The sequence below is a fragment of the Taudactylus pleione genome, unplaced genomic scaffold (genome assembly GCF_031769625.1).
Source record: "Taudactylus pleione unplaced genomic scaffold, aTauple2 ptg000201l, whole genome shotgun sequence".
NCBI classification, from domain to species: Eukaryota; Metazoa; Chordata; class Amphibia; order Anura; family Myobatrachidae; genus Taudactylus; species Taudactylus pleione.
In genome coordinates this window covers 14817824-14834370 of record NW_028284603.1, presented here as the reverse complement: position 1 = coordinate 14834370, position 16547 = coordinate 14817824, and the positions used below count along the sequence as shown (strand labels likewise).

General features: G+C 44.7%; 1 protein-coding gene across 1 annotated transcript in view; it reads left to right on the top strand.

Annotated features, from left to right (window-relative positions):
• Nucleotides 1–16547, top strand: part of PRKCE (protein kinase C epsilon) — a 432697-nt gene that overhangs the window by 358620 nt on the left and 57530 nt on the right. The window contains exon 12 of the mRNA XM_088477268.1: nt 9300–9438. Within this exon, the coding sequence (XP_088333394.1) occupies nt 9300–9438 (139 nt within the window). The remainder of the gene's footprint in view (nt 1–9299; nt 9439–16547) is intronic.

Below are 16547 nucleotides of genomic sequence, written 5' to 3'. Positions count from 1 at the left end.
TTTTCCATACATTCACTTGGGATGGACTTGTGTGCACATGTGCAGTTGCCAACCCCTATGTTCAACTACATTTGGTTATTATTCAAAACCATTTTTCAACATTGATAAAGAATTTACCCAAGTAATGGTGCATACACACGATCAGATTTTTCCTTCAGATATGAACGATAACGATTAAAAAATCGTTCAGTCGTTCATATCTGAAGGAAAATCGTTCATATCTGACATGCCTGAACGATGGACGATCAACGATGCGCGTTCCCGTTTGTCAGATAACGATTTCTGACATCTGATGGGTTTGCAGTCAGACTTGGACGATTCCATTCATTTTAATGCAGTCAAAAATCGTTCAATCGTTCAAATCGTTCAAAACTTCGGTAAAATCGTTCAAATCGTTCAATCGTTCAGTCGTTCATCTGACAAATCTGACAAATCTGACCGTGTGTATGCTCCATAAGTATTAGGCAGTCAGTGACTGGTTGCTTATGGCAGTGGTACCCAAACCCTGGGCCTAATTCAGACCCGCTTGCGAGCGCTGAGCGCTCGCAAGCGGGTCGATGGTGCCCTTATTCGCATGCGCACGATGGAGGGAGCTCTGTCGTGCGCATGTGTGAGACCCCATAGCGACAGCCAAGCTGTCGCTATGGGTCTCGCACCAAAGGGGGCGTGCTGTCGATGGTGATTGACAGCACGCCCTCTTTGGTGGATGTGCCGGGGACGTTGCTGCCCAGACGGAGGCGTTCCCATGGGAACGCCTACCGTCTGGAGCCGGCCCCACTGACATCACTAGTGATGTCAGTGGGAGTGTTTTTGGCTCTGATAGAGCCAAAAGCACTCCTGGGCTTGCGACAGCAAGACCCTACCGCAGTGATGACCATCGCGACCATCTTTTTGGCCGCTCACATAAGCTGTGAGTGATCACCCACAGCTATGCGAGCGGCCAGGAGGCCGCTCCATTTTTAGATAGGAGGGCCCTGATTCAGAACGAGCGCTCTGGTCAGAGCGTCCGGCTCTGAATCAGGCCCTCTGTCCTCAAGGCACCCTGACAATCCAGGTTTTAGGGATATCCATGCTTGGGCACAGATGGTTAAATTGATTAATGTACTAATCAATCCACCTGTGTTCAAGCATAGATGTTCCTAAAACCTGGACTGTTAGGGTGCCTTAAGGATAGCGTTTGGGAACCACTGGATTATTGGATGAGAAGACCTCAATATCCAGTGTAGAAATTAGGCACATATGCCATGGTTCTTCCAATATCAGGGAAATTTCTGTGGTTTAGGAGAGCCACAAGTGACCCTTTATTCAGCCTCCAACTTTTTGCTGCCCCCCACAGATCTTACATGTTCCTGCATCCTTTGTTGTGTTATGTAAGTAAGTATTTCACAACTACAGCTATATTGTCTCCAACAACAGTCAAATGAAAATGAAGTTTTCTGCGGTAAGCAAAGCAGAATTATGTAATTATCTTCTGCAAAACGCATCCAAGTGTCATTACTTGAAAGGGAAAATCCATAGTCTTGTTTGCTGAAACACATCCTGCTCCAAAGACATAATTTACGGGTTTCCAGTTGGCACAATGGAATTTCCTGCCCAGTTCTAAGTATTTTGTTTGAAGTCTCCATCATGATTAAAAGAAGTGAGTTAATGTCATGTAGCTGCATAACCGGATTTCTATGTTAGGGAATATTCACAAACTACATATTGCTAATATTTACCCAACAGGGCTTGTAAGTAATCTATAGAAATAATGGAGTTTAATAATTTGAACCAATGGCTGAATAATCATTAATTGATTGTAAAGTGTTTTTTACAAAATATACACTAGAAACTATTAGGACTTTCTAAAGCATAGTGTGAGGATAAATAACCAAGCTATGGGTGAGGTGTGCCCTGATCTAGAATGCCCTCAGACTCCCTCCCTCTACAATCACCAGTAAAATGCCATGCGTCCACCTGCACAGCAACCAACATCCCCATGAATGCACTCCACCTGTTCAATAGAATTGTCTGTCTTTTCCCACACATATTGATTTACTAACTGATGTGCCCTGCTCTGCCTGGGTGTTTTTCCTCTCACGATCTCCCACCACCCCATCTGTTTTCTCCCACTATCCCCTGTCTCTCTCTATCCCCATCTCTCTGTACCCATCTTTCTCATCCTTCCCCTTGTCTGTCTCTCCCCCCACCACTCTCTCCCACCCTCCATTTCTCTACCATCTTCTTTCACTCTCTATCCTACATCTCTCTCTCTCTCTAGCAGTATAAGCTAGGGCAGTGTGAGTGCAATAACGAGAAAGACAGGGGGTATCTGTGTCCTCTGGCATTTTTGTAGAGGCGGAGATGATAGTGGGGCTAATTCAGTAAAGTACGCAAGTTCACTGCTGAACGCGGATTCCCAATTTTTGGGAATCTGCACATGCACAGGACCCATTGTGCGAGTGTGCAGAATGGGTCCTGCTAACATTCACGCTAACCTTTGAATGTCTCTGCCTGATTGACAGGCAGAGACATTTAAGGGGTGGGGTGGGGTCGGCCAGCATTCCTGGAAATGGGACGTGTCCACTTCACCCTAATACCCCTATTAACACTGTAAGCTGCAACATTTTAATGGAAACAAACAACCTCATCCACTGTACCATCATGTGAACCTGCCACACAGGGCCTGATTCAGCAAGGATCGCAATTGCAAAGCTGCACGCAGTCTATAGCTATATGATGTATGCACGCAGGCAGCTTTGCAATGCGATTCTTGCAATCATGCAAATGCAGCATAACACCCCCTGCTGCATTTGTGATCCCAACACTGCGACGAAGGTCGCAGGCTGGGATTTCCATCACAGCCATCGGTGGTCGATGGTCGCGATAGTGGCTGGCGCCGGGTGACCGGCCGGCCAGCTGAATAAGACACGTATCCACTAGATGATATTTTGAACCACTGAAGGATAACGATGTCGTTCAGTCGTTTACTATATCGTCCAGTGGATATGCCGTCAACGACCAGCGATGCGCACTCCCGCTGGTCGTTGACGATGTCACTCATCACCCAAACCTGCTGTATAACCTGACGATATCGTCAGGTTCTGCAGGTTCGAGGATGAGGGAGTGTGCCAGCACTGAACAATATCGTTAATGATATCGTATAGTGACACCACTGCCGGGGACACACTAAACGATATCGCACATGGAATGAATCGTTTAGTGGATATGCGGCATTAGAGAAACTTTACACTTTTTCATTACATTGTCAGTAAAATATATAACAACCCTGGTCTGTGGCTGCTCTGGCCGGTACTTAGGCATGTTATCTCTCAGAGAATCCCTGCAGTCTTACTAATGATAAATGGGAGGTAGGTCAATTTGTATAACCTACTCTAATGGCAGATTTATCAAAGGGTGAAAACGGATTGGACTTTTCGCTTTTGCCCATTATTTCCAAAGGTTAATTCCAACAAAATCACTTAATACCATCACCATCAATAACCCCTGCAGGAGAAGGTGTCATTATGATCATCATCACTCTACTTATCTGTACTGTGGTTAGGTCAAGGTCATTGCAGAAAAACATAGTCTTGCCAAAAGGAGAAGTTGATTGTGTCACACTGGCAGTACACATAATTGCTGATTCACTGCTAGAGTCTCTGATCTATCCTCTGCCTAACGCAATGTGGGACATGACAAATAGTTAGACCTGGGATCATACTTGCCATTTCTAGTAATCCCCACCTGGATATTCCATAGAGGAGGACCAGATTTGCAGCAGTGGGTGGTGCCATGATGGTGCAATTCACTGTGTATCGTGTAACCAAGCCCCCGGAAGTTTGTGGGATCCTGGAGGGCTGTCTACTCTCCCAGGGAGTCCAGGAGAACTCATTGAAATTTGTTAGTCTGGGAGAGTATGCATATAGTCCTGCAATGCTGTGAAAGAAATACTACTGTAACTCAATATTTCAGTCCTCATCCTGGTTTCCTATTTATCTGTAAAACAATTAGCTTTTGGGTCTCATGTGGGCTGTGAGTCTTCCATCCCATAGTATCCCATATGTATAAATCAAACATAAACTATTTTGACCTGAATTAACTAATGGCTAAATATGTCTACCAAATATAATATACTAAATAATAATGTGCAAAAAGAACGGAGCGCGCTTCCTTTGCCAATACCAACCTAGATCTGGACCTTTGTGATTTTTCCTCAAATCCTGGAATTAATACGGGATGTAGTCAGCATCCTGGCGCTCAGGATCCCGATGGTCAGTATACCGGCTCCGAAATCCTGATGGTTATCAGAATACTGGCTCTGGAATCCCAACAATTAGGGTTAGGTTTAGGGTTAGGCACTAGTTGGAGGGTTAGGGTTAGGCTACGGGAGGGGTGGATTAAGATAAAGGTTACAATACTTGCCAACATGCGAAGGGTTGTTGACTGTCATGATCCTGGAGCCGGCATTGTAATCATCGGGATCCTAAATGTCGGGATCGTGTTCTCAACCCTTTGATTCTTTTCTGGCTGGATAATACAGTATATAGGTAGCATTCTTCATCTGCTGGATATGTTTGTTTAACGATAAATTAGGAATGAAGCTAAGCTTTACTGATATGTTGATGCATGATATTTAACTTAGATGAACCTTAAGTACACATAAAAAGCCTCGGGAAACGTTACGTCACTAACAGATTGTTGCCATTTTTTATGCATTCAACCATCAAGGCTTGATCTGACTAGACTTGTAATGCTATTGGTTCCTTCTTTCATCCACTGTTTTTTTTTTTATCTCATAACTTTTATGAATTATTTTACTTAAGTAGATTAAGAAGACACAGAAGGTCCTTTCAAATTCACAGGTCATTGCATATTGTAAAAAAGTCTGTAGTTTCATCATTTGTTAAGGTTTTTTTATCAGTATTTGTAACTGTAAATGTACAGGATAAGTTATCGCGTGCAATCAAATGTGATAGGGAGTTCAAGTGACCAGCATAAACCTTGAATACAAAGCTATGCATCCTCCCCCACTGGGCACATGTTCTCGAAAGCACGTACTGTGCTTCCCTCATTTATACTGTACATCACAGACTGAGAAGATGAAAATGAGCAAGACGTCTTGTAACTAAACCTAAATTCTGTCCTCTTATTTTTTGGATAAATTCAAAGCCCCTTATAGAAACTAGGGTCGCTCAGGAGGAGTAAACTGCAGCTGTCATACAGGATACTGCCCCCCCCCCTAACGACAAATTGAAAGTATTACAAAAAAGGGTAGATCGGCCTACTGGTTTAGGCCAACAAAATAGAAATTATTTTTGTTTACAGACAGCTTGTTTATGAATAAGAGTCAATACAATTAATGCAAAGTAATGAATAATACATTATATAGTTATGCCCACTTTTTATAAATCTAAAAAAATCGAGATACACTTAAAATAATATATAAAAGCTCTATTTGTCCAAATTACACTTAAAGCTAAGTACATCACTTTTTTAAAAACATGTGAAATTTTATAAAAACAAAATGTTTCCATTCACATTATATGTGAAATGGCCCATTAACATCATATTTGTGTTTGATCATTTTCTGAGCATGCATATTGCAAACCCATGCAAAACCGACATATGTTCTACTCTGCATCATCCTCAGAATGTTTAATCCCCAAAACATTGCCAAACCCATGGCAGCATGATGGTGCAAATTGTGGCATTACAGGGCCAACTACGATGGGATCGGCCTTCCATTTCTCTGTCACTACGGATGCTGCTGTTTATGTCTATGAGCTCCCTTTATTGGGATCAGCGCTACTGGATTTTGCAAAACAAATGTGGTCATTTTAAAAATTATGCCCCTGAGTTTGACATAAGTGTCGGGTCAATTATTTGTAGGGATTCCAAAAGATGCAGGTATTAAGATGATAAAAAGAGAGTACGAAAGAAAAAGGAATGTATATGGGTACACGCCCAATCCCGCTCTACCCCAGCCTTCAAAGCTTTGAGTGCTCCTTAAATAATGTGCTAAAATGCACAGCAACAGCCATCAGATTAGTCTACACATGAGTGCCAAGTGTAACGTTAACAACCCAAATTGGTCCCTTTCATATAACCTGGGTCGCCAAGAGACCTTTTTGGGCCTCTGGGCCTGATTCAGAACCGCTCGCGAGCGCTCACAAGCGGGTCGATGGTGGCCCAGTGCGCATGCGCACGATGGAGTCGGCTCCGTCGTGCGCATGCGCAAGACCCGGATAGCGACGGGCAAACCGTCGCTCCGGGTCTCGCTACAAAGGGGGCGCGCTGTCGATGTTGAGTGACAGGGAACGCCTACCGTCTGGGGCCGGCCCCACTGACATCACAAGTGATGTCAGTGGGAGTGCTTTCGGCTCTGTTTGAGCCGAAAGCACTCTAGGGCTTGCGGCAATGAGACCCTACCACAAGAGTCTCGTCACAAGCCCGATGGTCGCGATGGTCTTGACCATCGCGACCATCTTCCTGGCCGCTCGCTATAGCTGTGGGTGGTCACCCACAGCTATAAGAGCGGCCAGGAGGCCGCTCTAAAAATCAAGAAGGACGGCCCTGATTCAGAGCGAGCGCTCTGTCAGAGCGTCCGGCTCTGAATCAGGGCCTCTGTACTAAGGGGGTTGACCAAGTGAGTGGGTACGTGGCCATACTGAATACCAGGGCCCCGAGTCATCTTGAATGTGTGGGTGCACATCCTGGGCCCCAGATAAACCTGGATACTCAGTCCCACCCCCTCTCGGTGCCCAATACTCCAGGAGAACTTGTAGGTTTGTTGTGTGCATAAGAACCACAAGAATAGCGAGCAGTTCATACACTGTACGATGTACTCGATTAATCTAATAAATAGCGGACATGACGTATGGTGCGAGCGGCAAGGGGGCGTATTTTTCAAAATTACAATGGCAAGTTTTGCTCGCTCGTTCAGACTTAGAGGCGTGAACAGACCGCAAAGTGCGAACGGTTCATTTGAATAGCCACCCCTTTTTATAAAACGAACGACCGCAAATAGCGAGCGGCTCTGAATCAGGCCCGTTGTCCTGTGTGAGTTATTTTAAATATCATGTGTACAGATTTCTGTGTAATTAAGCATATCAGCAATAGTAAATGAATGATGGCAGCAGGTGTCCTTTCAATGCACTTCTCAGCAGTCACATATAGTGTAATACTGTGTTCCGCTAAAGACACGGCTTTGAGTTGTATCAGACAGAAAGGCCAATGTGTTCCGTCTCATCATTTCTGCATTTACTAGGCACACAAAGGGCCAAGATTGTTGTCTTTCCCACTGACTTGCCAAGAGAACAGGAATGCGCAGCATACAGAGGAGTAGAGTAATTACACAGATAGCTTCTCCTCAAGTGCTCCCCTCACCATCTAGATAGGGGCTCCATTGCTGACACCAGCACTCTTAGACTGTATAAGGGCTGTGTGTTTGCTGTTGCCTGCGAGGGTGGCGTCTTAATGGACACACTTCATATAGAATTCGGCTGGACGATAGACACATTGGGGAGGCTGATTGTCCATTTTCTGCATCTGGAGCAGCACAAAAGTGCAAATCAAAGCTTTGCGGGCTCATTTATAATGATAACAAAGGCATCTAAATAGGCAAGCCTAGAGAACTGACCTTGTTTTGTAGCCCATGTATGATCCTGCTGCTGCTGTGGTTAATGATATCTTATTAACAATTGGATAATATGACTGAAGGGGAGAATTTACCCATAGCGTCCAATCAGCTTCTAGCTGTCATTTATCAGTTACGTATGTATTAAGGATACTGGATTTCTACCTCTATGCGCACCTACCTATACCTTCTAAACCCTGCCTATAAACTTCTAAAGTTGACACTATTTGCATACGCAGTCATACAGTAAAATAAAGACTTTAGACCTTGAACATGTGTTCCAAAACACAAAGTATTATTCAAGTAAAGTACAGCCAGTTACACGCTGTGATCTAAGTACAATTTAGCGCAAAGAATTATACAGACCCAAGATACAGTCATACATACGCACGCGCTCTGGACCAGATACCGGCATCAGCAAGAAACCTCCGTCAATCAGCAAGAAGACTAGAAACCCAGGGTCAGAGCACACATATTTATACCCCCCCCAGAAATAGACAACACAATAGAGGAGTTTGTTGCTGATCCCATTGGTTCCCAGTGCGGGTGCATTTGTTACAGGGCATTTAACAGGTTGAGTCAAATGGCCACAGTCCAGCCTCCAACAGCTGGTTGCCTTCGTTTTCCCACCTCATGCAAATCTAGACTGTTGGTTTTACAAAGTACATTTTGGTTCTTTATGTCTTTACGGTCCATAAGCTGCGAACGCATGTTCCGATCTTCACACCGAAGATACCAGAAAGCTGTGGATAAAGTGCGGATCAGTATAATATCAAACACGGCTTACTCATCACATACTAAACCTTAGATACCAAAATAGTCTTTATTTCACAGCATTTGTAATAAATGAATAAAACTTGGATCTTTTACTTTATAGCTATGGAACCTTTTGTGTGAGTGTGCATTATGTAAGGATTAGGGATATGGGAAAAGACGCTAGTTAGATTTATCTGATTTGGGGCAGATATGCACGCAGCTAATAAACAGCGTTCGCATGCAGGATATTGTGCATATATACAGGGATTCCCAATTTGTATGTAAAACACTCACAGTATTCTGGTGTATTGTCTATTCTATTTACTTTTCTCAGGAGGCTGTTTTTCTAGTTGTTTTGGTATTTCTCTATACAAGGTTGTCCCCAGAATGGCCTGTCATGGCTTCTAAAAAGATGATCAAAAACATTGCCATCTGTACTTAGCTCGTGAGTTGTGAGTTACTTAAAATGGCGCTGGTCGCAAAATGGCGTCTTGCAGATTCTTGTTTCTAAAATGGAGTCTAGCTGCCATTTGCAAGATGGCGTCGCGCATGCTAATTTTTACGCTGATTCCATCTCAGCCACTAATCCAGCTTCGACAGTATGTATTTGCAAATGATAGCTAGAAGCTGATTGGGGCTATGGGTAACTTCGCCATCTGTTCTCTTTAGAAGGTATGCTACATTACCCTCCTTACTCTTTTTATAAACTGTCTAACAACATTCATGTATATCAATTTAGAAAAAATTAACTAGTTTGTCTTTCACCTGTGTCCGTTGTGTTATGCTAATATGAAGTATGGCGATAGAGCCCAGGTATTATGAGAACCAGGTTTTTGTCTTTGATTGTATTATAAATTATCTAAAAAAAATAAGTTAAATGAAGTAATATTGCAAAAAAAAAAAAATGTTTTTATTCATCTCGTAGGGATCTTAAACTGGACAATATACTCTTGGACGCAGAAGGCCATTGTAAATTGGCCGACTTTGGGATGTGTAAAGAGGGGATTCTGAATGGTGTTACTACGACAACTTTTTGCGGTACACCGGACTACATCGCGCCTGAGGTAGGTGTACTTTGTGGGCAATCCTGTGGTGGAAACAGTCAACTGTGCCTTTTCTGTAGCTCCTGCTTCTTTGACAAACTGTGTATAAAATAGGTGGTGGTCCCTCAGATTACAATATACATCAAACCAGAGCCCATCTTTGTCCGTAGCAGCTCACATGTTCTGAGGACACTTAGCTGATATGACTGGCCACCAATACCTCTTCTGTAGACCTCTTATCAGTCGTCCAGCGCTGTGAGAGAGGGCACTCAGCTTCAAGTAAATAGTAACAGCCACAGCATGCTGAAGGGGAGAATCCTACTGCTGGAGTAGTGTCACTGTGGTATGCTGAAAGAACCACAGCGCGGCCGCCACAGTTATGGATGCTATGAAAAAAGCTCCTAGATTTATGAAATTTCGAGTCCCATCTGTGGTTGCCTTGGCTGGACCAGACAAAATGATTTTGCGTACCTTATATGGCCAGTGTGCCGGACATTTCCCAACCCTGGTCTAGGCCATCTACCATGTCATTGACCCCTTCACTGGTAAAGATGAATGTGATGGGCTCTCCAGATATAGCTCATAACTGCAAAGGTCAAGTCCCACTCGCCCTCAGGAGCTCACAGGCTTCAGGTGTGAAGAAAATACTAAGCAATCAATTAGCACCAGACCAATAAGATTTTTTTCCTCCACTGTCAGAGTAAGGGGTGGAACCAGTGACATCAAATTCTTCAAGATAGCCATTAGTGTTCTGTAGTTTGAAAGCAATGAGCCTCCCCTTAATAGATTGTGCCTGGTGATCCCTTGTGATCACTAGATAACATAACCACTATACTACAACAAATAAAATAGATTCAGTATACATGTACTGTAAATGTGCATTCAAATAAGAAGAAAAGAAAAGAAAATGTAAAAAATTTTTAAGAAGACATTGACCCACCCCGGCTTAGCACAGGAGCAATTTTGAATTTACAGCAATAGTCTTTTTTTTTTTTTAACCGAGGTCTTAGAAGATTGCCTTGTAGACGACATTAGTCGTCTTTCCTCCTGGCGTCAACGCAAATAGATATAGGGGCATATTCAATTAGCCGCGAAAAGTCGACTACTTTTCGCATGCCGGACTTTTCGCCATCATCGCTGGTTTTACTTGCAAAAAAATATCGCGTACGTCCCCGCTTATCCCCGTTTGCAATTAAAAATCAGCGAAAATGGAACCCGGCGAATTGGGACTTGGCGAAAAGTCCTGTCAAAAATGGGGAAAATAGTCTGAACCCCCTGAAAAGCTGCACTAACATAGGGGATCACTATAGGGGTGTTCTAGTACCCCTAATAAAGCTAATCTGGGTACTTAAGTTTTCTCAATTGCTTGCTATTCGCGTCTTTGCATAAGTGGTGAAGAATGGCATTAAGCAATATTTTTTCATCAAAATAACTAGTCCCAGCATATTTGGGGTACATGAAAATGGGTGCTAGCCTATTTTGAAGTTGCTAATGTGAAGTTTTAAAAAACTTTAAAAAATCCACCTGCCGCAAGCACCTGCAATCCCAAAAACACCTGCCCCATACTTTGGGAACCCCTGGAGTCTATTTCGCTAATATTTAAGTTTGTCCCCCAACTTTGGTCTTTTTCGCCCCAAAAATGAAAGTGCTTTTTTGGGTTGTTCTTAAATATTTATTTTTTTGGCACAGTTTAGCATTGGGGGACTGTCCCAAGGGTGCAGGGGGGTTCCCATACGTTTGCACCCCAAAACCCCAATTCTGCACTTTTTTCCGCCAGCTTTCATAGGTGAATCTTTGTCGCCGATTCCAATGCATTGACTTTCCGCACCGGCAAAAAGTCTTTGGAATTGAATACGGGGATAAGTTTTCGCCTGACGAAATGACATCACCGGCAAAACTTTTTAGCTGAAAACGGCTTATCGCGGCTAATTGAATATGCCCCTTAGTTTTGAAGTGACACGCAACAGGGCTACGTGAAGTTGTCAATGAGCAAAACAGTCTCCATTTAGGTCAACTCCATCCAAGTTAAGTGTCTGTCCCTGTGCTTTATTATCATGCCAAAGCTGACTCTTACCAGGAGTTGGACTCGTTTGAAATTAAAGAATGGTTTTTCACATAAATGAAATAGGAACCGTAAAAAAAAGGACAAAACTCAAATTTGTATCAGTTAAAAGGGCTTTTACATAAATTTTACTGGATAAACTGGATAATACGAATCAATCTCTACATGGTATAAATCAAAGTCCATCGTGTTTTTATATATATATATATATATATATATATATATATATATACAGTCAGGTCCATAAATATTGGGACATTGACAGAATTTTCAGATTTTGGCCTCTATTCAGCAACACAATGGTTTTGAAATTAAACAAACAAGATGTGCTTTAACTGCAGGCTTTCAGATTTAATTTGAGGGTAATTACATCCAAATCGGGTGAACGGTGTAGGAATTACAACAGTTTCAATATGTGCCTCCCACTTTTTAAGGGACCAAAAGTAATGGGACTATCAACTCAAAAGCTATTTCCTGGACAGGTGTGAGCTATTCCCTAGTTATTTAATTATCAATTAAGCAGGTAAAAGGTCTGGAGTTGATTCTAGGTGTGACATTTGCATTTGGAATCAGTTGCTATCAACTCTCAATATGAGATCCAAAGAGCTGTCACTATCAGTGAAGCAAGCCATCATTAGGCTGAAAAATCAAAACAAACCCATCAGAGAGATAGCAAAAACATTAGGTGTGGCCAAATGAACTGTTTGGAACATTCTTAAAAAGAAAGAACGCACTGGAGAGCTCAGCAACACCAAAAGACCCAGAAGACCACGGAAAACAACTGTGGTGGATGACAAAAGAATTACTTCCCTGGTGAAGAAAAACCCCTTCACAACAGTTGGCTAAATCAAGAACACTCTCCAGGAGGTAGATGTATATGTGTCATAGTCAACAATCAAGAGAAAACTTCACAAGAGTGAATTTAGAGGGTTCACCACAAGATGCAAACCATTGGTGAGCCACAAAAACAGGAAGACCAGATTAGAGTTTGCCAAACAACATCTAAAAAAGCCATTACAGTTCTGGAACAACATCCTATGGACAGATGAGACAAAGATCAACTTGTACCAGAGTGATGGGAAGAGAAGAGAAGGAAAGGAACTGCTCGTGATCCAAAACATACCACCTCATCAGTGAAGCATGGTGGTGGTAGTGTCATGGCGTGGGCATGTATGGCTGCCAATGGAACTGGTTCCCTTGTATTTATTGATGATGTGACTGCTGACAAAAGCAGCAGAATGAATTCTGAAGTGTTTCGGGCAATATTATATGCTCATATTCAGTCAAATACTTCAGAACTCATTGGACGGCGCTTCACAGTGCAGATGGACAATGACCCGAAGCATACTGCATAAGCAACCAAGGAGTTTTTTAAGGCTGAAAAGTGGAATGTTATGCAATGGCCAAGTCAATCCCCTGACCTGAATCCGATTGAGCATGCATTTCACTTGATGAAGACAAAACTGAAGGGAAAATACCCCAAGAACAAGCAGGAACTGAAGACATTTGCAGTAGAGGCCTGGCAGAGCATCACCAGGGATGAAACCCAGCGTCTGGTGATGTCTATGCGTTCCAGACTTCAGGCTGTAATTGCCTGCAAAGGATTTGCAACAAAGTATTAAAAAGTGAAAGTTAGATTTAGGATTGTTTAGTTTGTCCCATTACTTTTGACCCCTTAAAAAGTGGGAGACACATATAGAAACCGTTGTAATTTCTACACCGTTCACCTGATTTGGATGTAATTACCCTCAAATTAAATCTGAAAGTCTGCAGTTAAAGCACATCTTGTTTGTTTAATTTCAAAGTCATTGTGGTGGTGAATAGAGGCCAAATATGAAAATTCTGCATGTCCCAATATTTATGGACCTGACTGTATATATATATATATATCTCGGTTTAGGCAGGGTAAGCCAAGAAAGTGCTCTGACGTTAATTTTTTCATTGACTTGCCTCACTAAAATCGTAACTGCTCGGCTCCCTTTTATCATACATTAATGTGTCATACACAGGGCTGCCATCAGAAATTGTGGGGCCCGGGACTGACAAAATAGGCAGGGCCCCTCCCCCTCAACCCCACTTTGAAGTTACGCCGTGCCGGCTCACAAAATAAACTTTATTGTGGTGTATTTTAGCGGTGGAGCAGGAGGGCGGTTGGGTGAGAAGTGACTCATTAATCACTTGACTGACTCTATTGTGCGAGGGCAGGGGGGAGGAATAGTCAGCGGCTGGCTGCACATTTATAGATTAATATATGAAGGATAAATAAGGAAGTGAGTTATTAAGCATTAAACCCCCCCATCTAACCATGGGCCTAGCACTCGCCCATGAGCCTACCACCCATCTGCATGCCCAGGGAATAAGGCCCAACACCCTGGTGTTCTAGGGTGGTAATGAGGAAGGGTTATCCCACTGGGACCTTACCTGCTCTGCTGACCTTGGCGGGCACAGAGGGGTACCCTCTACACCAGCCCTTCCCCGCAGGGGTCAGCGCCGCTCCTCAGCTTCCCAAGTGCTGGATCTTCACTTGTCTCTGGGCGGTAGCTTGACTTCATTACGGACTCAACTTGAACAGCAAAGAAGCCGATATAAGCTCTTCCTAATATGCTATTGCCATCATAAAATATTTTATATTTACATTATGCTTCCCATTTGTTTTTCCTTGTCTTGTCCTGTCATATGTCTGTATGTACCTCCCCCTATATGTTCTGCATTGTGCCCCCTATATGTATCCTACTGTGCTCCACATCCCGCATTGTGCATCCCTTCCTGTATCCCGCACTGTGCTCCCCCTTCCTTTATCTCACCCAGACTGTGCTCCCCCTTCCCTCATCTCACCCACACTGTGCCTCCCCTTCCCTCATCTCACCCACACTGTGCCTCCCCTTCCCTCCTCTCACCCACACTGTGCCTCCCCTTCCCTCCTCTCACCCACACTGTGCCTCTCCTTCCCTCCTCTCACCCACAGTATGCCTCCCCTTCCCTCCTCTCACCCACACTATGCCTCCCCTTTCCCTCCTCTCACCCACACTGTGCCTCCCCTTCCCTCCTCTCACTCACAGTATGCCTCCCCTTCCCTCCTCTCACCCACACTATGCCCCCCCTCCCTCCTCTCACCCACTGTCCCCCCCTCTCACCCACACTGTGCCCCCCCTTCCCTCCTCTCACCCACACTGTGCCCCCCCTTCCCTCCTCTCACCCACACTGTGCCTCCCCTTCCCTCATCTCACCCACACTGTGCCCCCCCTTCCCTCATCTCACCCACACTATGCCTCCCCCTTCCCTCATCTCACCCACTGTGCGACCCCCTTCACTCCTCTCACCCACACTGTGCTCCCCCTCCGCCCCCTGGACAACACTGTCACTTACCTATATTAACACTGGCCAGAAAGGGAAAGTCGTCCAGGGCTGTCTTCATTCTTCTGCTTCTTCTGCCTGAAGTGGAAGTTGGCTCCTCTGAGTCTGCATGCTGCTGTCATGCCTGACGCTGGCTGCCGGGGTCACTCACTGGAGAAGCTGAACACCTGACCACACTGACAGGGATGGGGGCGGAGTTTCCTGATGACTCATCGGTTCTTTCAGCCAGTGGAGTAGACAAGCAGACATATTTGCTCACAGACTCCTCGGAACACTGGCTTAAATAACCAAGGAATCATCAGGCAGCCGGGCCCCGCCCCCACCCCAGTGTTGCTCAGCTTCTCCATTCAGATCAGATCATCAGAACAAGATTCACCTATACAGTGCCGGGTCCTGCATGTCTGTGCGGCTACAGACAGCTGGCGGCCCCTCTCCACCCCAGAGTTAAGTCATACCGGCTGGGGGGTGGGGTGGGGAGGGTCGAGATGGCACCCTGCCCTCCGGCCCAGCCACGCAGCCTCTGGGGGTAGTAGAGGGCAGCCGCAGCGTGCTGGTAGGAGGGCCCCCAGGCCGGGTCTGTAACTTTTTCAAAGTATAGAAGCTAGCAGGCCCCCTGAGTGTCTGGCCACAGTTGAGGTGGAGCGGGTGGGCGGCGCTGGGGGCTGGTCCTGTCACTGTCAGTAAATCAATTTTACTGTGCAACTGCGGTGGCTGAGGGATAAGGGCAGGCGGGCCCCCCAAGTGTCCAGGCCCGGGACTCAAGTCCCGGCAGTCCCCCCCTGATGGCGGCCCTGGTCATACACATAAACTTTCTTCTACAAATGCTCTATAGAGTACTGAAAACTGCAGCCAATCAGTACCCCTGTACCCACAGCACAGGGGTGAGGGGAAGAGCCTCGGTCTTCAGACCAAGCCTGGGGTTTCTGGAGAGGGGGGACCCCTTTTTTGGAGGGTCCCCACCTCCCCTGAGATCCCCGGCTTGGCATGACCACTTTGGTGTAAGAATGCTTTGGCCATGGAGACCTGGTAGTAGGGTCTCCTGGCTGTGGCATTACACCCTGGTTTGGGTCTGGTGCTGGTTTTAAATATACGGGGACCCCTACGCAATTTCCCCCCCCAATATTTAAAACCAGGACTGGCCCTACAGCCTGGTGCTAGTTCCTAAATTACGGTGGAACTCTACCCGTTTTGTTCCGTGTAATTTTCGGAATCAGGACTGGCTGACAAGTCCAGCGCTGATTATGCTTTTGGGGGGAGACCATATGTCCTTTTTTTTTTTATTATATTAACCCTATTTTAACTATTTACAGGCAGAAACATACACAAATCACAATGATTTGTGTATGTTTCTACCAAACTCGCAGCTCAGGAGGTTGAGAGTTTGAAAATTCAGCTTGGCAGAGAGTTTGCTCCAATCTCACCCGAGCTTGTCATCCTGGTTCTTGGTAAATTTGAGAGATGTATATTTTAGGTGAAAAGTACTTCCGAGTTGGCCCGATGGTGAGCTGGTTCGAGTTTGCAATCTCACCCGAGTTTTACGTGTGAGAGAAATCTCTCTCTAACTCACCCGAGTTTGGCATCTCGATCAATCTCGAATTTTAGTAAATTTACCCCTTAGTAGCTGATTGTTTGGTATTTTATTTCCATTCACTTTAACTGTCGCTAAGGTTTAGCACATAGGCTCCAAAGTACCAACCAATCATCATTTACTCCC